This window comes from Colius striatus, unplaced genomic scaffold, assembly GCF_028858725.1.
Source record: "Colius striatus isolate bColStr4 unplaced genomic scaffold, bColStr4.1.hap1 scaffold_133, whole genome shotgun sequence".
Taxonomy (NCBI): Eukaryota; Metazoa; Chordata; class Aves; order Coliiformes; family Coliidae; genus Colius; species Colius striatus.
In genome coordinates, this window is record NW_026908424.1 from 17580 (window position 1) to 41705 (window position 24126).

Sequence of the window (24126 nt, forward strand, 5' to 3'; positions counted from 1 at the left end):
ACTGACCAGTACATCCCAGTGCAGACCAGTGTGTCCCAGTGCTGACCAGTACATCCCAGTGCTGACCAGTACATCCCAGTGCAGCCCAGGGAGTCCCAGTGCCGACCAGTGTGGCCCAGTGCAGCCCAGGGAGTCCCAGTGCTGACCAGTACATCCCAGTGCAGCCCAGCGAGTGCCAGTGCTGACCAGTGTGTCCCAGTGCTGACCAGTACATCCCAGTGCAGCCCAGGGAGTCCCAGTGCCGACCAGTGTGTCCCAGTGCAGCCCAGGGAGTCCCAGTGCTGACCAGTACATCCCAGTGCAGCCCAGCGAGTGCCAGTGCTGACCAGTGTGTCCCAGTGCTGACCAGTACATCCCAGTGCAGCCCAGCGAGTGCCAGTGCTGACCAGTGTGTCCCAGTGCTGACCAGTACATCCCAGTGCAGCCCAGGGAGTCCCAGTGCCGACCAGTGTGTCCCAGTGCAGCCCAGGGAGTCCCAGTGCTGACCAGTACATCCCAGTGCAGCCCAGCGAGTGCCAGTGCTGACCAGTGTGTCCCAGTGCTGACCAGTACATCCCAGTGCAGCCCAGGGAGTCCCAGTGCCGACCAGTGTGTCCCAGTGCAGCCCAGGGAGTCCCAGTGCTGACCAGTACATCCCAGTGCAGCCCAGCGAGTGCCAGTGCTGACCAGTGTGTCCCAGTGCTGACCAGTACATCCCAGTGCAGCCCAGGGAGTCCCAGTGCCGACCAGTGTGTCCCAGTGCAGCCCAGGGAGTCCCAGTGCTGACCAGTACATCCCAGTGCAGCCCAGCGAGTGCCAGTGCTGACCAGTGTGTCCCAGTGCTGACCAGTACATCCCAGTGCAGCCCATGAGTCCCAGTGCTGACCAGTGTGTCCCAGTGCAGACCAGGGAGTCCCAGTGCTGACCAGTGTGTCCCAGTGCTGACCAGTACATCCCAGGGAGTCCCAGTGCTGACCAGTGTGTCCCCTTGCTGACCAGTGTGTCCCAGTGCTGACCAGTACATCCCAGGGAGTCCCAGTGCTGACCAGTGTGTCCCAGTGCAGACCAGTGTGTCCCAGTGCTGACCAGTACATCCCAGGGAGTCCCAGTGCTGACCAGTACATCCCAGTGCAGCCCAGGGAGTCCCAGTGCAGACCAGTGTGTCCCAGTGCTGACCAGTACATCCCAGTGCAGACCAGTGTGTCCCCCCAGGGAGTCCCAGTGCAGACCAGTGTGCCCCAGTGCAGACCAGTGTGTCCCAGTGCAGACCAGTGCGTCCCCCCAGGGAGCCTCAGTGCAGACCAGTGTGTCCCAGTGCAGACCAGTACATCCCAGTGCAGCCCAGGGAGTCCCAGTGCTGACCAGTACGTCCCAGTGCAGCCCAGGGAGTCCCAGTGCTAACCAGTGTGTCCCAGTGCAGCCCAGGGAGTGCCAGTGTAGACCAGTACATCCCAGTGCAGACCAGTGTGTCCCAGGGAGTCCCAGTGCAGTCCAGTGTGTCCCAGTGCATCCCCACAGGGAGTCCCAGTGCAGACCAGTGTGTCCCAGTGCAGACCAGTGTGTCCCAGGGAGTCCCAGTGCAGTCCAGTGTGTCCCAGTGCGTCCCCCCAGTGTGTCCCAGTGCAGACCAGTGTGTCCCAGTGCGTCCCCCCAGGGAGTCTCAGTGCAGTCCAGGGAGTCTCAGTGCAGACCAGTGTGTCCCAGTGCTTCCCAGTGTGTCCCAGTGCAGCATAAGGAGTCCCAGTGAGTCCCATTGCTTCCCAGTCTCCTCCCAGTGCCCTCCCAGTGCCTCCCAATGCCCACCAATCCCTCCCAGTCCCCTTCCAGTACCTCCCTGTCACTTCCAGTGCCCCCCAAACCCTCCCAATCCCCTCCCAGTCCCTTCCCAGTGCCTCCCAGTCCCCTCCCAGTGCCTCCCAGTGCTCCCAGTTACCCTGGAGCGGAAGGGCTCAGGGAAGCCGCCCGGGGGGGTGCCGATGTGGCCCTGCAGGAACTCCACGACGGAGCGGGGGAAGGAGAGTTCATCGGCGCGCGCCTCCAGCTCGGCGCGGCCCAGCCCGTTCTGCACCATGAACTGCGCCAGGTCTCCAACCACCTTGGACGTTGGTGTCACCTGCAGGACAGGCCTGAGCGTGGGGACAGCCCTGGGACAGTCCTGGGACAGCCCTGGGACACACAGTCCCCCCTGGGGAGCAGCCAACCCATGGAGAACCCAACTCATGGAGAGCCCAACTCATGGAGAACTCAACCCATGGAGAACTCAACCCATGGAGAACCCAACTCATGGAGAGCCCAACTCATGGAGAACCCAACTCATGGAGAACCCAACCCATGGAGAAAACTCATGGAGAACTCAACTCATGGAGAACCCAACCCATGGAGAACCCAACTCATGGAGAACCCAACCCATGGAGAAAACTCATGGAGAACTCAACCCATGGAGAACCCAACTCATGGAGAACTCAACTCATGGAGAACTCAACTCATGGAGAACCCAACCCATGGAGAACTCAACTCATGGAGAGCCCAACTCATGGAGAACTCAACCCATGAGCAGACAACTCATGGAGAACCCAACCCATGGAGAACCCAACTCATGGAGAACTCAACTCATGGAAAAAACTCATGGAGAACTCAACCCATGAGCACCCAACTCATGGAGAACCCAACCCATGGAGAACTCAACCCATGGAGAACTCAACCCATGAGCACCCAACACATGGAGAGCCCAACTCATGGAGAGCCCAACCCATGAGCAGCCAACTCATTAGCACCCAACTCATGAAGAACTCAACCCATGGAGAGCCCAACCCATGGAGAATTCAACTGATGGAGAATCCAACCCATGAGCACCCAACCCATGAAGAACTCAACCCATGGGCACCTAACCAATGGAGAGCATCCAACCCATGGAGCATCCAACCCATGAGCACCCAACCCATGGAGAGCCCAACCCATGGAGAGACCAACCCATGGAGAGCCCAACCCATGGAGAGTCCAACCCATGGAGAACTCAACTCATGGAGAACCCAACTCATGGAGAACTCAACCTATGGAGAAACTCAACCCATGGGCACCTAACCAATGGAGAGCATCCAACCCATGAGCACCCAACCCATGGAGAACTCAACTCATGGAGAGCCCAACCCATGGAGAGTCCAACCCATGGAGAACTCAACTCATGGAGAGCCCAACCCATGGAGAGTCCAACCCATGGAGAACTCAACTCATGGAGAGCCCAACCCATGAGCACCCAACCCACAGAGCACCCAACCCTACCTTGATGAGGTCCCCCAGCAGCTTGTTGGCCTCTGTGTAGGCTTTCTTGACCTCTTTGAACTTGTGGCCCAGCCCCATGGCGTGGGCCTGGAAGTGCAGGTTGGTGTATTGGCCTCCTGGGATCTCGTTCTCGTAGACGTCGGCGTTGCCGGATTTCATGGTGGCCGTGCAGTCGAAGGCGGCGTAAAGGGCCCCGAGCCCCCTCCCAGTACTCGCTGTACTCGAACACCCGCTCCAGGGAGATGCCTGAGGGGGGTGGGGGGCACCCATGGGTGGGGGGACACACCTCGTGGGGGTGGGTGAGGGTGGGGAGAAGGGGCTTGTGGTCATGGTGGCATCCCCCGTGGTCATTGTGACACCTCCATGGCCATGGTGGCATCTCTGTGGTCATGGTGGTACCTCCAAGGAGGTGCCTGAGGGGCTGGGGGGGCACCCATGGGTGGGAAAGACACCTCGTGGGGGGGGAGAAGGGGCTTGTGGTCATGGTGGCACCTCCACAACCATCTCATCACCTCCATGACCAGTTCACCATCTCCATGGCCACCTCATCACCTCCATGGCCATGGTGGCATCTCCATGGCCACCTCATTACCTCCATGACCACCTCATCATCTCCATGGTCACTTTATCACCTCCATGGTCATGGTGGGACCTCCATGGCCACCTCATCACCTCCATGACCACGGTGCCACCTCCATGGCCACCTCATCACCTCCATGGCCACCTCATCATCTCCATGGCCACCTCATCATCTCCATGACCACGGTGCCACCTCCATGGCCATGGTGGGACCTCCACGTCCTCCCTCCCCTCCCCTCCCCTCCCCAGCCCCCCTCACCCGTGTCCAGGGGGGGTTCCCCGTGCACAGGCCACCACGGCTCCCATGCTGGGCTGGGACGTCATCCCCGCCATGGAGTCCACGGCCACGTCCACCACGTCGGCCCCGGCGCCGGCGGCCGCCAACATGGAGGCGACGGCGGCTCCGGCCGTGTCGTGGCTGTGAACGTGCAGCGGCAGCTCCGGGAACTCCTCCCGCAGCGCCCCCACCAGCAGCCGAGCAGCCTCGGGCGTCAGCAGCCCCGCCATGTCCTGCCGGCACCAGCGGCGGCTGTTGGCGGCGGCGCGGGGCAGTTGGGGGCGGTTGGGGGGTATTGGGGGCAGTTGGGGGGTGTTGGGGGCGGTTGGGGGCAGTTGGGGGCAGTTAGGGGGTGTTGGGGGCGGTTGGGGGCAGTTGGGGGTAGTTAGGGGGTGTTGGGGGCGGTTGGGGGCAGTTGGGGGCAGTTAGGGGGTGTTGGGGGCGGTTGGGGGCAGTTGGGGGTAGTTAGGGGGTGTTGGGGGTGGTTGGGGGCAGTTGGGGGCAGTTAGGGGGTGTTGGGGGCGGTTGGGGGCAGTTGGGGGTAGTTAGGGGGTGTTGGGGGTGGTTGGGGGCAGTTGGGGGCAGTTAGGGGGTGTTGGGGGCGGTTGGGGGCAGTTGGGGGTAGTTAGGGGGTGTTGGGGGTGGTTGGGGGCAGTTGGGGCAGTTAGGGGTGTTGGGGGCGGTTGGGGGCAGTTGGGGGTAGTTAGGGGGTGTTGGGGGTGGTTGGGGGCAGTTGGGGGTAGTTAGGGGGTGTTGGGGGCGGTTGGGGGCAGTTGGGGGTAGTTAGGGGTGTTGGGGGCGGTTGGGGGCAGTTGGGGGTAGTTAGGGGGTGTTGGGGGCGGTTGGGGGCAGTTGGGGGCAGTTAGGGGGTGTTGGGGGCGGTTGGGGGCAGTTGGGGGTAGTTAGGGGGTGTTGGGGGGTGGTTGGGGGCAGTTGGGGGCAGTTAGGGGGGTGTTGGGGGCGGTTGGGGCAGTTGGGGGTAGTTAGGGGGTGTTGGGGGTGGTTGGGGGCAGTTGGGGGCAGTTAGGGGGTGTTGGGGGCGGTTGGGGCAGTTGGGGGTAGTTAGGGGGTGTGTTGGGGGTGGTTGGGGGCAGTTGGGGGTAGTTAGGGGGTGTTGGGGGCGGTTGGGGGCAGTTGGGGGTAGTTAGGGGGTGTTGGGGGCGGTTGGGGGCAGTTGGGGGTAGTTAGGGGGTGTTGGGGGCGGTTGGGGGCAGTTGGGGGTAGTTAGGGGGTGTTGGGGGCGGTTGGGGGCAGTTGGGGGTAGTTAGGGGGTGTTGGGGGCGGTTGGGGGCAGTTGGGGGTAGTTAGGGGGTGTTGGGGGGGCGGTTGGGGGCAGTTGGGGGTAGTTAGGGGGTGTTGGGGCGGTTGGGCGGTTGCGGTTAAGGGGCAGTTAGGGGGGTGTTGGGGGCGGTTGGGGGCGGTTAAGGGGCAGTTAGGGGGTGTTGGGGGCGGTTGGGGGCAGTTAGGGGGCGGTTGGGGGTAGTTAGGGGCGGTTGGGGGCAGTTGGGGGCGGTTAAGGGGCAGTTAGGGGGTGTTGGGGGCGGTTGGGGGCAGTTGGGGGTAGTTAGGGGGTGTTGGGGGCGGTTGGGGGCGGTTAAGGGGCAGTTAGGGGGTGTTGGGGGCGGTTGGGGGCGGTTAAGGGGCAGTTAGGGGGTGTTGGGGGCGGGTTGGGGGCAGTTAGGGGCGGTTGGGGGTAGTTAGGGGCGGTTGGGGGCGGTTGGGGGCGGTTAAGGGGCAGTTAGGGGGTGTTGGGGGCGGTTGGGGGCAGTTGGGGGTAGTTAGGGGGTGTTGGGGGCGGTTGGGGGCGGTTAAGGGGCAGTTAGGGGGTGTTGGGGGCGGTTGGGGGCGGTTAAGGGGCAGTTAGGGGGTGTTGGGGGCGGTTGGGGGCAGTTAGGGGGCGGTTGGGGGTAGTTAGGGGCGGTTGGGGGCGGTTGGGGGGCGGTTAAGGGGCAGTTAGGGGGTGTTGGGGGCGGTTGGGGGCAGTTGGGGGTAGTTAGGGGGTGTTGGGGGCGGTTGGGGGCAGTTAGGGGGCGGTTGGGGGTAGTTAGGGGCGGTTGGGGGCGGTTGGGGGCAGTTGGGGGTAGTTAGGGGGTGTTGGGGGCGGTTGGGGGCGGTTAAGGGGCAGTTCGGGGGCAGTTGAGGGTGAGTTTGGGGGAGCTGGGGGGAGTTGAGGGGTGGGGGGCAAGAGAAGGGGGGAGTTGGGGGCAGTTGGGGGCGGGTTGGGGCAGTCGGGGGGTGTTGGGGGCAGTTAGGGGATGTTGGGGGCAGTTGGGGAGTGGGGGGCTCTCAGGCACACTGATACCCACTAAAATGCTTCTCTGTCCCCCAAAACCCCCCAAACCCTCCTCCCATCCCCCCAAAATCCCCCCAAGACCCCTCCAAATGCCCCCAAATCCCCTCCCATCCCCCCAAAATCCCCAAGACCCCCCTAAACCCCCTCCCTTCCCCCCAAAACCCCCCAAACCCCCCTCCCACACCCCCAAGACCCCCTCAAATCCCCTCCCATCCCCCCAAAATCCCCAAGACCCCCCAAATCCCCTCTAATCCCCCCAAAATCCCCAAGACCCCCCTAAATCCCCTCCCATCCCCCCAAGATCCCCCCAAATCCCTCTCCCACCCCCTCAAACCCCTCCAAATCCTCTCCCATCCCAAACCTCTCTCCCATCCCCCCAAGACCCCTCCAAACCCCCCCCAAATCCCCTCCCATCCCCCCAAAACCCCCCCAAACCCCCCTCCCACACCCCCAAGACCCCCTCAAATCCCCTCCCATCCCAAGACCCCTCCAAACCCCCCCAAATCCCTCTGCCATCCCCCCAAGACCCCCCCAAAACCCCTCTCCCACCCCCTCAAACCCCCCCAAACCCCTCTCCCACCCCCTCAAACCCCTCCAAATCCTCTCCATCCCCCCAAACCCCCTCTCCCATCCCCCCAAGACCCCTCCAAACCCCCCCAAATCCCCTCCCATCCCCCCAAAATCTCCAAGACCCCCCCAAATCCCCTCCCATCCCCTCCAAGATCCCCCAAACCCCCCTCCCACACCCCCAAGACCCCCCCAAATCCCTCTCCCACACCCCCAAGACCCCCTCAAATCCCCTCCCGTCCCCCCAAGACCCCTCCAACCCCCCCCAAATCCCCTCCCATCCCCTCCAAGACCCCTCCAAATCCCCTCCCATCCCCTCCAAGACCCCCCCCAAACCCATCTCCCACCCCCCCCAGACCTTGATGCAGAGGATGTGGGTGCCGGCGGCCACCAGCTCCCTGGCCAGCCGCTGGTAGTAGCCCAGGTCGTACTTGGTGCGCGTGGGGTCGGCCACGTTGCCGGTGTAGGACAGAGCGGCCTCCACCACGGCCCCGGCGCGGCCGGCGGCCTCCACCCCCAGCAGTAGGTTGGGCAGGTAGTTGAGGGAGTCGAAGACACGGAAGATGTCATCCCGTTGGCCACAGCCACCTCGCAGAACCTGGGGGCGCAGGGAGCAGGGGGATGGTGGCTACCTGGGGTATGGTGTGGTCAACCATGGATATCCATGGTCAAACTATGGACCCTCATGGTCAATCATGGCCATTCGTGGTTAACTATGGTCAACTATGGTCAACAATGGCCAACCATGGCCAACCATGGTCAACTATGGTCAACCATGGCCAACCATGGTCAACTATGGTCAACCATGGTCAACTATGGTCAACTATGGTCAATCATGGTCAACAATGGCCATCCATGGCCATCCATGGTCACCTATGGTCAACAATGGCCAACCATGGTCAACAATGGTCAACTATGGTCAACCATGGTCAATCATGGTCAACAATGGCCATCCATGGTCAACTATGGTCAACAATGGCCAACCATGGTCAACTATGGTCAACCATGGCCATCCACGGTCAATCATGGACCCTCATGGTCAACCATGGCCAACCATGGCCATCTGTGGTCAACTATGGTCAACTATGGTAAACCATGGCCAACCATGGCCAACTATGGTCAACTATGGTCAACCATGGCCAACCATGGCCAACCATGGCCAACCATGGCCAACCACGGTCAACTATGGTCAACAATGGTCAACCATGGCCAACCACGGTCAACTATGGTCAACCATGGCCAACCATGATTAACTATGGTCAACAATGGGCCAACCATGGCCCCTCATGGCCACCCATGGCCAACCATTGACACCCATGATCACCCCATGGCTCTTCATGGCCACCTGTGGTCCAACCATGGGCCCCTCATGGTCATCCCAGTTGTCCCCCAGTCGCCCCCCAGTTGCCTCCCAGTCACCCCAGTTGCCCCTCAGTCACCCCAGTTGTCTCCCAGTTGCCCCCTAGTTGCCCCAGTTGCTTCCCAGTGCCTCCCAGTTGCTTCAGTTGCCCCCCCAGTTGCCCCCAGTCACCCCAGTTGCCCCCCAGTCACCCCAGTTGCCCCCCAGTCATCCCAGTTGCCTCCCAGTTGCCTCCCAGTCGCCCCCCCAGTGGCCCCCCAGTACCTGTAGACGACGTTGTCGGGGTAGCTGGTGTAGCCCACGGCGTTGGCGCCGCGCAAGCAGCATCTGGAAGGGGATGTTGGGCACCAGGCGCCGCAGCTCCCGCAGCCGCTCCCACGGACACTCGTGCAGGAAGCGCATGGCCACGTCGAACGTGGCGCCTGGGGGCAACCAGGGGCTGCCTCAGGGGCTACCAGGGCAACCAGAGGCTACCAGGGGCCACCCCAGGGCAACCAGAGGCTACCTCAGGGCTACCAGGGCAACCAGGGCTACCAGAGGCTGCCTCAGGGCTACCAGGGCTACCAGGGGCTACCAGGGGCCCACCCCAGGGCAACCAGGGCCTACCAGAGGCTGCCTCAGGGCTACCAGGGCAACCAGGGGCTACCTCAGGGCTACCAGTGGTCATCCCAGGGCAACCAGGGCTACCAGAGGCTGCCTCAGGGCTACCAGGGGCCACCCCCAGGGCAACCAGGGCAACCAACCAATGGCCACCTCAGGGCAACCAGCCCCAAGCACCAGATACTAGCCCAAACTAGCATTCACTAGCCCCAACCACCAGTTCCCAGCCCCAAACACAAGTTCATAGCCCTAACCACCAGTTCCCAGTCCAAACTAGCAGTTCCTAGCCCCAATCACCTGTTACTAGCCCCAAATCACTAGTTCCTAGCCCCAGTGAGCATTCACTAGCCCCAGTGAGCATTCACTAGCCCCAGTGAGCATTCAGTAGCCCAAAGAGCATTCACTAGCCCCAAAGAGCATTCACTAGCCCCAATCAGCATTCAGTAGCCCCAGTGAGCATTCAGTAGCCTCAATGAGCATTCAGCAGCCCCAGTGAGCATTCACTGGCCCCAATGAGCATTCAGTAGCCCCAACCAGCATTCACTAGCCCCAGTGAGCATTCAGTAGCCCCAGTGAGCATTCACTAGCCCCAATCAGCATTCAGTAGCCCCAGTGAGCATTCAGTAGCCTCAATGAGCATTCAGTAGCCCCAATGAGCATTCAGTAGCCCCAATGAGCATTCACTAGCCCAAATGAGCATTCAGTAGTCCCAGTGAGCATTCAGCAGCCCCAGTGAGCATTCACTAGCCCAAATGAGCATTCAGAAGCCCCAGTGAGCATTCACTAGCCCAAATGAGCATTCAGTAGTCCCAGTGAGCATTCACTAGCCCCAGTGAGCATTCAGTAGCCCCAATGAGCATTCACTAGCCCAAATGAGCATTCAGTAGCCCCCAGTGAGCATTCACTAGCCTCAGTGAGCATTCAGTAGCCCCAGTGAGCATTCACTAGCCTCAGTGAGCATTCAGTAGCCCAGTGAGCATTCACTAGCCCCAGTGAGCATTCAGTAGCCCCAATGAGCATTCACTAGCCCAAATGAGCATTCAGTAGCCCCAGCCAGCACTCAGTAGACCAAATAAGCATTCAGTAGCCCCAGTGAGCATTCAGTAGCCCCAGCCCCCCCCCCAGCAGCCCCCCAGGCTCTGACCTCCCCAGGTCTCCATGCTGCACAGGGGGCTGAGCGCGTGGGCCACGAAGGGGGCGACTCTGGCCAGGTCCCTGGTCCTGACCCTGGTGGCCAGCAGCGACTGGTGGGCGTCACGGAAGGTGGTGTCGGTCAGCAGCAGCCCCCGGTGCGACCTCACGGCCCTGGCGAAGCCCCCGGGGCCCTCCCGCAGCAGCACCTCCCGCAGCCCGGCCGGGGGCGCCCCTGGGGGGACACGGCGGTCAGAGGGGAGGGGAGGGGAAGGGGGTGGCCATGGGAGGGGGTTGGTGGCCATTGGGAGAGGTTGGTGGCCATTGGGAGGGGTTGGTGGTCACTGGGATGGAGGTTGGTGGCCATTGGGAGGGGTTGGTGGTCAATGGGATGGAGGTTGGTGGCCATTGGGAGGGGTTGGTTGCCACTGGGAGGGGTTGGTGGTCAATGGGATGGAGGTTGGTGGCCATTTGGGGGGGTTGGTGGCCATAGGATGGAGGTTGGTGGCCATTGGGGGGGTTGGTGGTCAATGGGAATGGAGGTTGGTGGCCATTTGGGGGGGTTGGTGGCCATAGGATGGAGGTTGGTGGCCATTGGGGGGGTTGGTGGTCAATGGGATGGAGGTTGGTGGCCATTGGGAGGGGTTGGTGGCCATTGGGAGGGAGTTGGTGGCCATTGGGAGGGGTTGGTGGTCAATGGGATGGAGGTTGGTGGCCATTGGGGGGGTGGTGGCCATTGGGAGGGAGTTGGTGGCCATTGGGAGGGGGTTGGTGATCAATGGGATGGAGGTTGGTGGCCATTGGGGGGTTGGTGGCATTGGGAGGGGGTTGGTGGTCACTGGGATGGAGGCTTGTGGCCATGGGGGGAAGAGGGGGGTGGTTGTGGGGGCGGTTGGTGGCCATTGGATGGAGGTTGGTGGCCATGGGTGGGAAGAGGAGGGTGGTTGTGTGGGGGTTGGTGGACATTAGGAGGGGGGTTGGTGGCCATTGGGAGGGGGTTGGTTGCCACTGGGATGGAGGTTGGTGGCCATTGGAGGGGTGGTGGTCAATGGGATGGAGGCTGGTGGCCATTGGGGGGAAGAGGGGGTGGTTGTGGGGAGGTTGGTGGCCATTGGGAGGGGTTGGTGGCCATTGAGAGGGGTTGGTGGTCATTGGGATGGAGGTTGGTGGCCATTGGGAGGGTTGGTGGTCACTGGGATGGAGGTTGGTGGCCATTGGGAGGGGTTGGTTGCCACTGGGAGGGGTTGGTGGTCAATGGGATGGAGGTTGGTGGCCATTGGAGGGGTTGGTGGCCATTGGGAGGGGTTGGTGGTCAATGGGATGGAGGTTGGTGGCCATTGAGGGGGGTTGGTGGCCATTGGAGGGGTTGGTGGTCACTTGGATGGAGGTTGGTGGCCATTGGGGGGGTTGGTGGCCATTGGAGGGGTTGGTGGTCACTTGGATGGAGGTTGGTGGCCATGGGAGAGGATTAGTGGCCATGGGAGGGGATTGGTGGTCATAAGGAGCATCAGTAGCCATTTGGGGGGGTCAGAAGCCACAGGGGGGGTCAGTAGCCATGTGGGGGGGTCAGTAGCCACATGGGGGGGTCAGTAGCCACAGGAGGGGTCAGTAGCCACGGGGGGGGTCAGTAGCCACAGGGGGGGTCAGTAGCCACAGGGGGGGGTCAGTAGCCATTTGGGGGGTCAGTAGCCATTTGGGGGGCTCAGTAGCCATGTGGGGGGCTCAGTAGCCACAGGGGGGTCAGTAGCCATTTGGGGGGGTCAGTAGCCATTTGGGGGTTCAGGAGCCTCAGGGGGGGTCAGTAGCCACAGGGGGGGTCAGTAGCCACGGGGGGGGTCAGTAGCCATTTGGGGGGGTCAGTAGCCACAGGGGGGTCGGGAGCCTCACCCATGGGCACTGGGGGGGGGGTGGGCTCCAGCAGCGCTGCCTTGGCCGCCACGGGCAGGGGGGTGCTGGGGCCGTTCACCATCACGTGACCTGGGGGGGGGGGTCAAAGGGGGGGTCAAAGAGCCCCCCAAAACCTCTGAGAGCTGCCAGGGACCCCCCAGGACCCCCAGAGACCCCCCAGTGCCCCACAACGCCCTCCCAGTGCCCCCCAGTGCTTCCCAGTGCCTCCCAGTGCCCTCCCAGTGCTCCCAGTGCTTCCCAGTGCCCCCCAGTGCCCCACAACGCCCTCCCAGTGCCCTCCCAGTGCTCCCAGTGCTTCCCAGTGCCCCCCAGTGCCCCACAACGCCCTCCCAGTGCTTCCCAGTGCCTCCCAGTGCCCTCCCAGTGCCTCCCAGTGCCCTCCCAGTGCTTCCCAGTGCCCTCCCAGTGCCTCCCAGTGCCCTCCCAGTGCCCCCCCAATACCTCCCAGTGCCTCCCAGTGCCCTCCCAGTGCCCCCCCAATACCTCCCAGTCCCACCCAGTGCCTCCCAGTGCCCTACCAGTCCCTCCCAGTGCCATCCCAGTGCCCCCTCAATACCTCCCAGTGCCCCCAATCCTCCTCTAGCCACCTCCCAGTGCCCCCCAATCCCTCCCAGTCCCCTCCCAGTGCCCTCCCAGTGCCCCCCCAATCCCTCCCAGTGACTCCCAGTCCCCTCCCAGTGCCTCCCAGTGCCCCCCAATACCTCCCAGTGCCCCCCAATACCTCCCAGTACCTCCCAGTGCCCTCCCAGTGCCCCCTCAATACCTCCCAGTGCCCCCAATCCTCCTCTAGCCACCTCCCAGTGTCCCCCCAATACCTCCCAGTGCTTCCCAGTCCACTCCCAGTGCCTCCCAATGCCCTCCCAGTTCCCCCCCAGTGACTCCCAGTTCCCTCCCAGTGCCTCCCAGTGCCCCCCAATACCTCCTAGTGCCCCCCAATCCCTCCCAGTACCTCCCAGTGCCCTCCCAGTGCCCCCCAATCCCTCCCAGTGCCCCCAATCCTCCTCTAGCTACCTCCCAGTGCCCCCCAGTCCCCTCCCAGTGCCCTCCCAGTGCCCCCCCCAGCCCTCACCCAGGTAGTGCAGCAGCTTCTGGGCCCGATTCTGCCCGGGGTGCAGGTGGAAGAGTTCGGGGTTCTCGTCGATGAACTGGGTGTCAGCTGAGCCCCCCAAAAACTGGGGGTGAGCCAGCACGTTCTGCAGGAAGGGGATGTTGGTCTGGGGGGGCAGAGGGAGAAAAGGGGGGGTCAGTGGCACCAACACACACACAGGAGCCCCCCAGAACCCTCTGGGGTCACCCCAGGACCTACAGCAACCGCCCCCAGCTCCTCCTGCACCCCAAAATCCCACCCTCAGCCCCCCAACACCCCCCTGGGCATCACCCCCAGCTCCTCCTGCACCCCAAAATCCCCCCTCAAGCTCCTCTGGCCCCCCAGAGCCCCCCAACACCTCCCCAGCCCCTCTGTGCCCCCCCGTGCCCACCTTGACCCCTACAAGCCCCCAACACCCCCTGTGCCCCCTGTCCCCCTTCCCTGTGCCCCTTCTGTCCCCCCTGTGCCCCCCTGTCCCTTCTCTGTGCCCCCTGTGCCCACCTTGATGCCCACAAGCCCCCACAACACCCCCCTGAACCCCCCCATGCCCCCTCCCTGTGCCCCCCTGTGCCCTCCTGTGCCCCCTTCTGTCCCCCCCGTGCCCTCCTGTGCCCCCTGAGCCCTCCCTGAGCCCCCTGTCCCCCCCGTCCCCTCCCTGTGCCCCTTCATGCCCCCTGAGCCCTCCCTGTGCCCCCCCTGAGCCCCCCTGAGCCCCGTGAGTCCTCCCTGAGCCCCCTGTCCCCTCCCTGTGCCCCCCCGTGCCCTCCTGTGCCCCCTGTCCCCTCCCTGTGCCCCCTCATGCCCCCTGTGCCCCGAGTCCTCCCTGAGCCCCCTGAGCCCTTCCTGTGCCCCCCCTGAGCCCCCTGTCCCCCCCGTGCCCCCTCATGCCCCTTGTGCCCCCTGTCCCCCTCCCTGTGCCCCCGAGCCCCCCTGAGCCCCCTGTCCCCCCCTGTCCCCTCCCTGTGCCCCCTGAGCCCTCCCTGTGCCCCCTGAGCCCCCCTGAGCCCCCCGTCCCCTCCCTGAGCCCTCCCTGAGCCCTCCCCGTGCCCACCTTGACGCCCCTGATGCGGAACTCGGCCAGTGCCCGGCTCATCTTGGCGGCCGCCGCGGGCTGGTCGGGGCCGTGGGCGATGACCTTGACCAGCAGCGAGTCGTAGTTGGGGGGAGATGAGAGCGCCCTGGAAGGCTGAGGCGCCGTCCAGGCGGATGCCCATCCCCTCCCCGCTGCGGAACACCTGCGGGACGGCCACGGCTGGCACCCCAGGGCTCAGGGGCACCCAGGGGCACCCCCAGGGCTCAGCGGGCACCCAGGGGCACCCCCAGGGCTCAGGGGCACCCAGGGGCACCCCCAGGGCTCAGCGGGCACCCAGGGGCACCCCCAGGGCTCAGGGGCACCCAGGGGCACCCAGGGGGTAAGGAGAGCACCCAATAGGCACCCCCAGGGCTCAGGGGGCACCCACGGGGCATGGAGAGCACCCAACGGCATCCCCAGGGCTCAGGGGGCACCCACGGGGCATGGAGAGCACCCAACGGCATCCCCAGGACTCAGGGGGCACCCAGGGGCACCCAGGGGGTAAGGAGAGCACCCAGGGGCACCCCGGGGCATGGAGAGCATCCTATGGGCACCCCCAGGGCTCAGGGGGCACCCAGGGGCACCCCCAGGGCTCAGCGGGCACCCAGGGGCACCCACGGGGCATGGAGAGCACCCAACGGCATCCCCAGGACTCAGGGGGCACCCAAGGGAGCCCAGGGGGTAAGGAGAGCACCCAATGGGCATGGAGAGCACCCAGGGGCACCCCCAGGGCTCAGGGGCACCCAGGGGCGCCCAGGGGGTAAGGAGAGCACCCAACGGCATCCCCAGGGCTCAGGGGCACCCAGGGGCACACCCAGGGCTCAGGGGGCACCCAGGGGGTAAGGAGAGCACCCAACGGGCACCCCGGGGCATGGAGAGTACCCAATGGGCACCCCGGGGCATGGAGAGCATCCTATGGGCACCCCTGGGGTAAGGAGAGCACCCAGGGGCATCCCCAGGGCTCAGGGGGCACCCAGGGGCGCCCACGGGGTAAGGAGAGCACCCAGGGGAACCCCCAGGACTCAGGGGGCACCCAGGGGCACCCAGGGGGTAAGGAGAGCACCCAATGGGCACCCCGGGGCATGGAGAGCACCCAATGGGCATGGAGAGCACCCAACAGGCAGCCCCAGGGCTCAGGGGGCACCCAGGGGCGCCCAGGGGGTAAGGAGAGCACCCAGGGGCACCCCCAGGGCTCAGGGGGCACCCAGGGGCGCCCAGGGGGTAAGGAGAGCACCCAGGGGCACCCCCAGGGCTCAGGGGGCACCCAGGGGCACCCAGGGGGTAAGGAGAGCACCCAGGGGCACCTCCAGGGCTCAGGGGGCACCCAGGGGCACCCAGGGGGTAAGGAGAGCCCCCAGTGGCACCCCCAGGGCTCAGGGGGCACCCAGGGGCACCCAGGGGGTAAGGAGAGCACCCAGGGGCACCTCCAGGGCTCAGGGGGCACCCAGGGGCGCCCAGGGGGCATGGAGAGCACCCAATGGGCACCCCTGGGGTAAGGAGAGCACCCAACGGCATCCCCAGGGCTCAGCGGGCACCCAGGGGCACCCACGGGGTAAGGAGAGCAGCCAGGGGCACCTATAGCACCCCTATGTGGGTCCCAAGAGGGAGGGGCCAAAAGGGGGGTTCCCAAGGGTGGGGACACCAAAAAAGGGTGGAGGGGGGTGATGCCAGGGTGGGGGGCTCAGGGAGGGGGGTGATGCCAGGGCTGGGGGGCTCAGGGAGGGTGGAGGGGGGTGATGTCAGGGGTGGGGGCTCAGGGAGGGTGGAGGGGGGTGATGTCAGGGGTGGGGGGCACAGGGAGGGTGATGCCAGGGGTGGGGGCTCAGGGAGGGTGGAGGGGGGTGATGCCAGGGCTGGGGGCTCAGGAAGGGGGGTGATGCCAGGGTGGGGGGCTCAGGGAGGGGGGGTGATGCCAGGGTGGGGGGCTCAGGATGGGGGAGGGGGGGGTGATGCCAGGGTGGGGGGCTCAGGGAGGGGGGGTGATGCCAGGGTGGGGGGCGCAGGGGGCACCTCGATGCGGCCGGTGTCGGGCTGGAAGCCGCGTGCCGGGTCCTCGGTGGTGACGCGGCACTGGATGGCACAACCCGTCACCCCAATGAGCTCCTGGCGCAGCCCCAGCTCGGGCAGAGACCTCCCTGCTGCCACCTGCAGCTGGGCATGGACCAGATCCACCCTGCCAGGGCCAGGGGGGGTCACTGGGAGCCACTGGGAGGGACTGGGAGGGACTGGGAGGGGAGCTGGGGGGGTTTGAGGGGGGCACTCATGGGGCACCGAGAGCTGGGGCACGCTGGGGAGTTGGAATGAACGGGCAGGGAGGGGGTTTGGGGGGCATCCAGGGGGCTGGGGGGGTCCCAGGGTTCTGGGGGGGGTCTCAGGGGGCACAGGGGGGGTCCCACATGGCACCCAGGGGGCACTTGGGGGTCCCAGAGGGCACCCAGAGGGGTCTCAGGGCCCCTGAGCATCCCACATCCCCCCAGTGACACAGGGGCATCACCCAGGGAGGGGGTTTGGGGGGCATCCAGGGGGATGGGGGGGGTCCCTGGTGTTTTAGGGGGCACCCAGGGGTCTGAGGGGGCACCCAAGGGTGGGGGGCACCCAGGGGTCTGAGGGGGCACCCAGGAGTCTGGGGGGGCACCCAAGGGTCTGGGGGGTTCCAGGGTGGGGGTCCCAGGGGCTCAGAGCATCCCAACCCCCCCCCAGGGACTCACACACAGACACGGGGGTTGGCGAGGGGGGTTCCCAGGGGTCTGGGGGTGCACCCAGGGGTTTTTGGGGGGCACCCAAGGGTGGGGGGCACCCAGGGGTCTGAGGGGGCACCCAGGAGTCTGAGGGGACACCCAAGGGTCTGGGGGAGTCCCAGGGTGGGGGTCCCAGGGGCTCAGAGCATCCCAACCCCCCCCAGAGACTCACACACAGACACGGGGGTTGGCGAGGGGGGTTCCAGGGGTCTGGGGGTGCACCCAGGGGTTTTTGGGGGGCACCCAAGGGTGGGGGGCACCCAGGGGTGGGGGGCTCACCCAGTGATCTCCTCAGTGACCGTGTGCTCCACCTGCAGCCGGGAGTTGACCTCGATGAAGTAATAACCCCCAGCCTGGTCCACCAGGAACTCCACGGTGCCGGCGTTCTCGTAGCCCACCTGCACGGACCCCGTCAGCACCCGGGGGGGACCCCGACATCTGGGGGACCCCTGCCCACCCCTGGGTGCCCCCCAACATCTAGGGGACCCCTGCCCACCCCTGGGTGCCCCCCTGGACCCCTGGGTGCCCCCCAACATCTGGGGACCCCTGCCCACCCCTGGGTGCCCCCCAACATCTGGGGACCCCTGCCCACCCCTGGGTGCCCCCCTGGACCCCTGGGTGCCCCCCAACATCTGGGGGACCCCTGCCCACCCCTGGGTGCCCCCCAACATCTGGGGACCCCTGCCCACCCCTGGACCCCTGGGTGCCCCCCAAAAACTGGGTGCCCCCCACAGTTCAAGTGGGTCCCCTCCCCACACTCCCAGCTGCCTCCTGGCTTTTTGAGTGGCCCCTCCAGGTTTTGGGGTGCCCCCCTGGCTTTTGGGGTACTCCTCTGGGTTTTGGGGTACCCCCTTGGCTTTTAGGATGCCCCTGAAGGTTTTGGGGTGCCCCACCAAGCTTTTGGGGCCCAGCTCAAGGAGCAAGTGGGTTCTCCCCCCTCCCCTCCCGAAACTCCCAGCTGCCTCCTTGCTTTTGGAGTGGCCCCTCCAGGTCTTGGGGTGCCCCCCTGGCTTTTGGGGTACCCCTCTGAGTTTTGGGGTGCCCCCCTGAGGTTTTGGGGTACCTGCTGGGCGATCCTGACAGCATCCCTGGCCAGGAGATCCCTGAGGTCAGGGGGTAAGTGGGGGGCTGGAGCCACCTCGACCACCTTCTGGTGCCGGCGCTGGACGGAGCAGTCGCGCTCGTGCAGATGAACCACGTTCCCATAACGGTCCCCTGAGGGGAGGGGGGACCCCAAAACACGAGTGGGGGGACCCCAAAACATGAGCAAGGGGAAGGGGGAACTTCAGACCCCCCCAAATCTCCTCCCAACCCCCCTTCAAAGCTCTGCAAACCCCCCAAAGTCACCCCCAAACTTCCCCCAAGGCGACAGAAAGGTCCCAGGGAGCCCCCCAAAATGTTCCAGGGAGCCCCCCAAAAGGATCAGGGAGTCCCCTAAAATCTTACAGGGAACCCCAAAAGGCTCAGGGAGCCCCCCAAAATCTCCCATGGCACCCCCAAATTCCCCCAGAGACACCCCCCCCCCAAACTCCCCAGAGACACCTCCAAATCTGCCCCAGATCCCCAAAGGACCCCCCAAAAGTCCCCCCAAAGCCTCTACAGCCCCCCCAAACCCCCCAGGGACCCCCCAAACCCCCCAAGGACACCCCTAAATCTCACAGGGACCCCAAAACCCCCTCAAACCCCCCTCAAATCCCCCCAAAAGCTGTCAGAGCCCCCCAGCCCAACCCAGAGTCCCCCCCAAAGCTCCCCACAGCCCCCCTCAAAGCCTCTACAGCCCCTTCCAACCCCCCCAGGGACCCCCCAAACCCCCCAAGGACACCCCTAAATCTCACAGGGACCCCAAAACCCCCTCAAATCCCCCAAAAGCTGTCAGAGGCACCCAGCCCAACCCAGAGTCCCCCCCAAAGCTCCCCACAGCCCCCCTCAAAGCCCCTACAGCCCCTTCCAACCCCCCCAGGGACCCCCCAAACCCCCCAAGGACACCCCTAAATCTCACAGGGACCCCAAAACCCCCTCAAATCCCCCCAAAAGCTGTCAGAGGCACCCAGCCCAACCCAGAGTCCCCCCCAAAGCTCCCCACAGCCCCCCTCAAAGCCCCTACAGCCCCTTCCAACCCCCCCAGGGACCCCCCAAACCCCCCAGAGACCTCCTCAACCCCCCCAAGGACACCCCTAAATCTCACAGGGACCCCAAATCCCCCTCAAACCCCCCCAAACCCCCCTCAAACCCCCCAAAAGCCATCAAAGACCGCTCCCCAACCTCCCCAGAGACCCCCCACAACCCCCCTCAAAGCCTCTACAGCCCCTTCCAACCCCCCCAGGGACCCCTCAAACCCCCCAGACACCTCCTCAACCCCCCAAGGACACCCCTAAATCTCCCAGAGACCCCCCCAAAGCCCCCCAGGGACCCCCCAGCCCCCCCTTACCCAGGATCTGGACCTCAATGTGCCGAGGTCGCTCGATGAACTTCTCCAGGAACAGGGCACCGTCCCCAAAGGCTGCCAAAGCCTCTGAGGAGGCTCGGGAGAAACTCTCCTCCAGCTCCTGGGGAAGCCCCCCAACATCAGAGGGGGACCCCAAGACCCCCCAGGATCAGCCACACACTGAGGGGACCCCCCAGATGCCCCCCAAACCTCCAGGACCCCCCACAACCCTCCCTGGGATAACCCCAGACCACTGAGACTCCCCCTCCTCCAGCTCCTGGGGAAGCCCCTCAACATCAGAGGGGGGACCCCAGGACCCCCAACATCAGAGGGGGGACCCCAGGACCCCCCAGGATCAGTCCCACACTGAGGGGACCCCCCAGATGCTCCCCAAACCTCCAGGACCCCCCACAACTCCCCCTTGGGATAACACCAGGGCACTAAGACCCCCCTCCCCTCCTCCAACTCCTGGGGAAGCCCCCCAACATCAATCCCATGCTGGGGGGGTGACCCCAAGACCCCTGAGAACCCCCCCAGACCCCTGAGACCCCCCCAAAATCCATGAGACCCCCCTAAACCCAAAGTGGGGGTTTGGGACCCCTAAACACAATCCCATGAGGAGCTGGGTCCCAGCATGGGGTGTCCCTGGAGATTTGGGGGTCCTGGAGTCACTTTGGGGGTCCTGGAGCAGTTTTGGGGGTCCCAACCACTGGATCCCACACTGTGGGGGTCCCATGGGGTAGGATTTTGGGGTCCCATGGTTGGGGGGGGAGTCCCAAAGTGGGTGTTTGGGACCCCCAACCACTGACCCCCTACGAGGAGCCGCGTCTCAGCATGGGGGGTCCCTGGGGATTTGGGGCTGTTTTGGGGGGTCCTGGAGCTCTTTTGGGGGTCCCAGAGACATTTTGGGGGTCCCAACCACTGGATCCCATATTGGGGGAGTCCCATGGGGTAGGATTTTGGGGTGCCATGGTTGGGGGGGGTCCCAAAGTGGGGGTTTGGGACCCCTAAACACAATCCCATGAGGAGCTGGGTCCCAGCATGGGGGGTCCCTGGAGATTTGGGGGTCTTGGAGTCACTTTGGGGGTCCTGGAGCAGTTTTGGGGGTCCCAACCACTGGATCCCACACTGTGGGGGTCCCATGGGGTAGAATTTTGGGGTCCCATGGTTGGGGGGGGAGTCCCAAAGTGGGTGTTTGGGACCCCCAACCACTGACCCCCTACGAGGAGCCGCGTCTCAGCATGGGGGGTCCCTGGGGATTTGGGGCTGTTTTGGGGGGTCCTGGAGCTCTTTTGGGGGTCCCAGAGACATTTTGGGGGTCCCAACCACTGGATCCCATATTGGGGGAGTCCCATGGGGTAGGATTTTGGGGTGCCATGGTTGGGGGGGGTCCCAAAGTGGGGGTTTGGGACCCCTAAACACAATCCCATGAGGAGCTGGGTCCCAGCATGGGGGGTCCCTGGAGATTTGGGGGTCTTGGAGTCACTTTGGGGGTCCTGGAGCAGTTTTGGGGGTCCCAACCACTGGATCCCACACTGTGGGGGTCTCATGGGGTAGGATTTTGGGGTCCCATGGTTGGGGGGGGTCCCAAAGTGGGTGTTTGGGACCCCCAACCACTGACCCCCTACGAGGAGCCGCGTCTCAGCATGGGGGGTCCCTGGGGATTTGGGGCTGTTTTGGGGGGTCCTGGAGTCACTTTGGGGGTCCTGGAGAAGTTTTGGGGGTCCCAACCACTGGATCCCACACTGTGGGGGTCTCATGGGGCAGGATTTTGGGGTCCCATGGTTGGGGGGTTCCCAAAGTGGGGCTTTGGGACCCCCAACCACTGACCCCCTACGAGGAGCCGGGTCTCAGCATGGGGGGTCCCTGGGGATTTGGGGCTGTTTTGGGGGGTCCTGGAGCTCTTTTGGGGGTCCCAGGGTGGGTTTTTTGGGGGGCAGGGGGTTCCCCATACCTCAGGGGACCGGACCACCCTCATTCCTCGCCCACCACCGCCGTGGGCAGCCTTGAAGATGACGGGGAAGCCGACCCTGGCAGCGAAGGTCTGAGCCTCAGGCAGCCCCTGCACCGGCCCCTCTGTGCCTGGCACCACGGGCACCCCTGGGGGGGCAATGGGGGGGCAATGGGGGGCAATGGGGGTGGCATCAGGGTGCCAACACCCCCAGGTACTCCCCAAAATCCCCCCCAGGCACCCCCCAGGCAAGGTCTGAGCCTCAGGTAGCCCCTGCAGCAGCCCCCCTGGGCCTGGCACCATGGGCACCCCTGGGGGGGCAATGGGGGGGCAATGGGGGGCAATGGGGGTGGCATCAGGGTGCCAACACCCCCAGGTACCCCCCAAAATCCCCCCCAGGCAAGGTCTGAGCCTCAGGCAGCCCCTGCAGCAGCCCCCCTGGGCCTGGCACCAGTGAGGTGGGCGTGGGGGGGTGATGGGGATGGGGTTGGGGGGGGTCTCAGGGGCTGACACCCCTCAAATGACCCCCCCATAAACCCCAACAATGCCCCCAAACAGCCCCAAAACCCCCCTAAATAACTCCTAATGCTCCAGGAGCCCCCAAATAACACCATGAGCCCCCAGACCCCCCTCAAATAACCCCTTAACCCCCCCAAGTCACCCCCAACCCCCCTCTAACCCCCCAAATCATCCCCTGACCCCCCAAATTACCCCCTAACACCCCCAAATTACCTCCTAACGCCCCCCCAACCCCCCAAATCACCCCCTGAGCCCCCCAAATCATCCCCTAACTGCCCCCTAACCCCCCAAATCACCCCCAACCCCCCCAAATAACCCCTTAACTCCCCCCAACCCCCCAAATCACCCCCTGAGCCCCCCAAATAACCCTTTAACTCCCCCCAACCCCCCAAATCACCCCCTGAGCCCCCCAAATAACCCCTTAACTCCCCCCAACCCCCCAAATCACCCCCTGAGCCCCCCAAATAACCCCTTAACTCCCCCCAACCCCCCAAATCATCCCCTAACCCCCCAAATCACCCCCTAGCCCCCCCAAATAACTCCCTAACTCCCCCCTTAACCTCCTAAATCACCCCAACTCCCCCCTACCCCCCAAATCACCCCCAACCCCCCCAAATAACCTCTTAACTCCCCCTTAACCCCCCAAATCACCCCCTGAGCCCCCCAAATAACCTCCTAACTCCCCCTTTAGCCCCTAAATCACCCCCAACCCCCCCAAATCGCTCCCTAACTCTCCTCTAACCCCCCAAGCCCCCCAAATAACCTCCTAACTCCCCCTGACCCCCCCAAGTTACCCCCTAACCCCCCAAATCGCTCCCTACCTCTCCTCTAACCCCCCAAGTCACCCCCTGAGCCCCCCAAATCACCCCCTAACTCCCCTTAACCCCCCAAGTAACCCCCTGAGCCCCCCAAATAACCTCCTACCTCCCCTCTAACCCCTCAAATCCCCCCCTGACCCCCCCAAATCGCTCCCTACCTCCCCTCTAACCCCTCAAATCCCCCCCTGACCCCCCAAATCCCCCCCTGCCCCCCTGGGCAGCCCCTCACCCGCAGCGATGGCGATGGCTCGAGCCTCCACCTTGTCTCCCATCTTCCTGACCACGTCTGGGGGGGGTCCCACGAAGCGCAGCCCCCCATCCAGACAGGCCTGGGCAAAGTCAGCCCTCTCTGACAGGAACCCGTAGCCAGGGTGGATGGCATCCACCTCGTTCTCCTGGGGGGGCACAAGGGGCTGAGCAGCCACCACGGGCACACACAGCACCCTGAGGTGCCCCCCACCCAAATACCCACCCATGCAGCACCCTGAGGTGCCCCCAACCCAAATACCCACCCACACAGCACCCTGAGCTGCCCCCAAACAGATTCAGCCCCCTAAAAGGGACCCAGAGGTGCCCCCCACCCAAATATCCACACACACAGCACCCTGAGGTGCCCCCAACTGGATTCAGCCCCCTAAAAGTGACCCTGAGGTGCCCCCCACCCAAAACTCACCCACAGGAGACCCACAAGTGACCCCCACCCAAAAGGGACCCAGAACTGCCCCCCACCCAAAATCCACTCCCAGGGGTCCCAGATGTGCCCCCCACCCAAAAGGGACCCACAGGGGTCCCACATGTGCCCCCCACCCAATACCCACCCAAAAGGGACCCAGATGTGCCCCCCACCCAAAACCCACCCCCAGGGGTCCCACAAGTGTCCCCCACGCAAAACCCACCCCCAGGGGTCCCAGATGTGCCCCCCACCTAAAAGGGACCCCCAGGGGTCCCACAAGTGCCCCCCACCCACATTCCCTCCCCAGGTGTGCCCCAGCCCCACGCCAGCGCCCCTGGCTGTCACCCCAGGGCTGTGTGTGTGTGTCCCCTCCCTGGGGGTACCTGAGCCACCCTGATGATGTCAGGGATGTGCAGATAGGCCTGCACAGGGGGCAGCCCCCTCCCCACCAGATAGGCCTCGTCTGCCTTCTGCCTGTGCATCTGCCCCGTGTCCTGCTCCGAGTACACGGCCACCGTGCGGATGCCCAGCTCGGTGCAGGCGCGGAACACGCGGATGGCAATCTCACCTGGGCACGGGGCACGGTGGGGACACTCAGGGACACCCAGGGACACACAGGGATACCCCAGGGACACAGGGACACCCAGGGACACTCAGGGATACCCCAGGGACACACAGGGACACATAGGGACTCCCAGGGACACACCAGGGACACACCAGGGACACACCAGGGACATCCCAGGGACACACAGGGACACACAGGGACACACAGGGACATCCCAGGGACACACAGGGATACCCCAGGGACATATAGGGACTCCCAGGGACACATAGGGACACACAGGGACACATAGGGACTCCCAGGGACAA

General features: G+C 64.6%; 1 protein-coding gene across 1 annotated transcript in view; it reads right to left on the reverse strand.

Annotated features, from left to right (window-relative positions):
* PC (pyruvate carboxylase) overlaps positions 1-23824 on the reverse strand; it is a gene marked incomplete at its 5' end in the record, with an annotated part of 29870 nt that extends 6046 nt beyond the window's left edge. The window contains 21 exon segments of the mRNA XM_062019724.1: positions 1913-2092; positions 3259-3447; positions 3449-3504; positions 4097-4109; positions 4111-4347; positions 7333-7544; positions 7547-7572; positions 8599-8654; positions 8656-8756; positions 10079-10300; positions 11953-12042; positions 13043-13187; positions 14112-14222; positions 14224-14295; positions 16143-16305; positions 17150-17268; positions 17934-18085; positions 19299-19416; positions 21250-21395; positions 22813-22978; positions 23640-23824. Coding sequence (XP_061875708.1) covers positions 1913-2092; positions 3259-3447; positions 3449-3504; positions 4097-4109; positions 4111-4347; positions 7333-7544; positions 7547-7572; positions 8599-8654; positions 8656-8756; positions 10079-10300; positions 11953-12042; positions 13043-13187; positions 14112-14222; positions 14224-14295; positions 16143-16305; positions 17150-17268; positions 17934-18085; positions 19299-19416; positions 21250-21395; positions 22813-22978; positions 23640-23824 — 2759 coding nt within the window.
* Between the last annotated feature and the right edge of the window lie 302 nt (positions 23825-24126).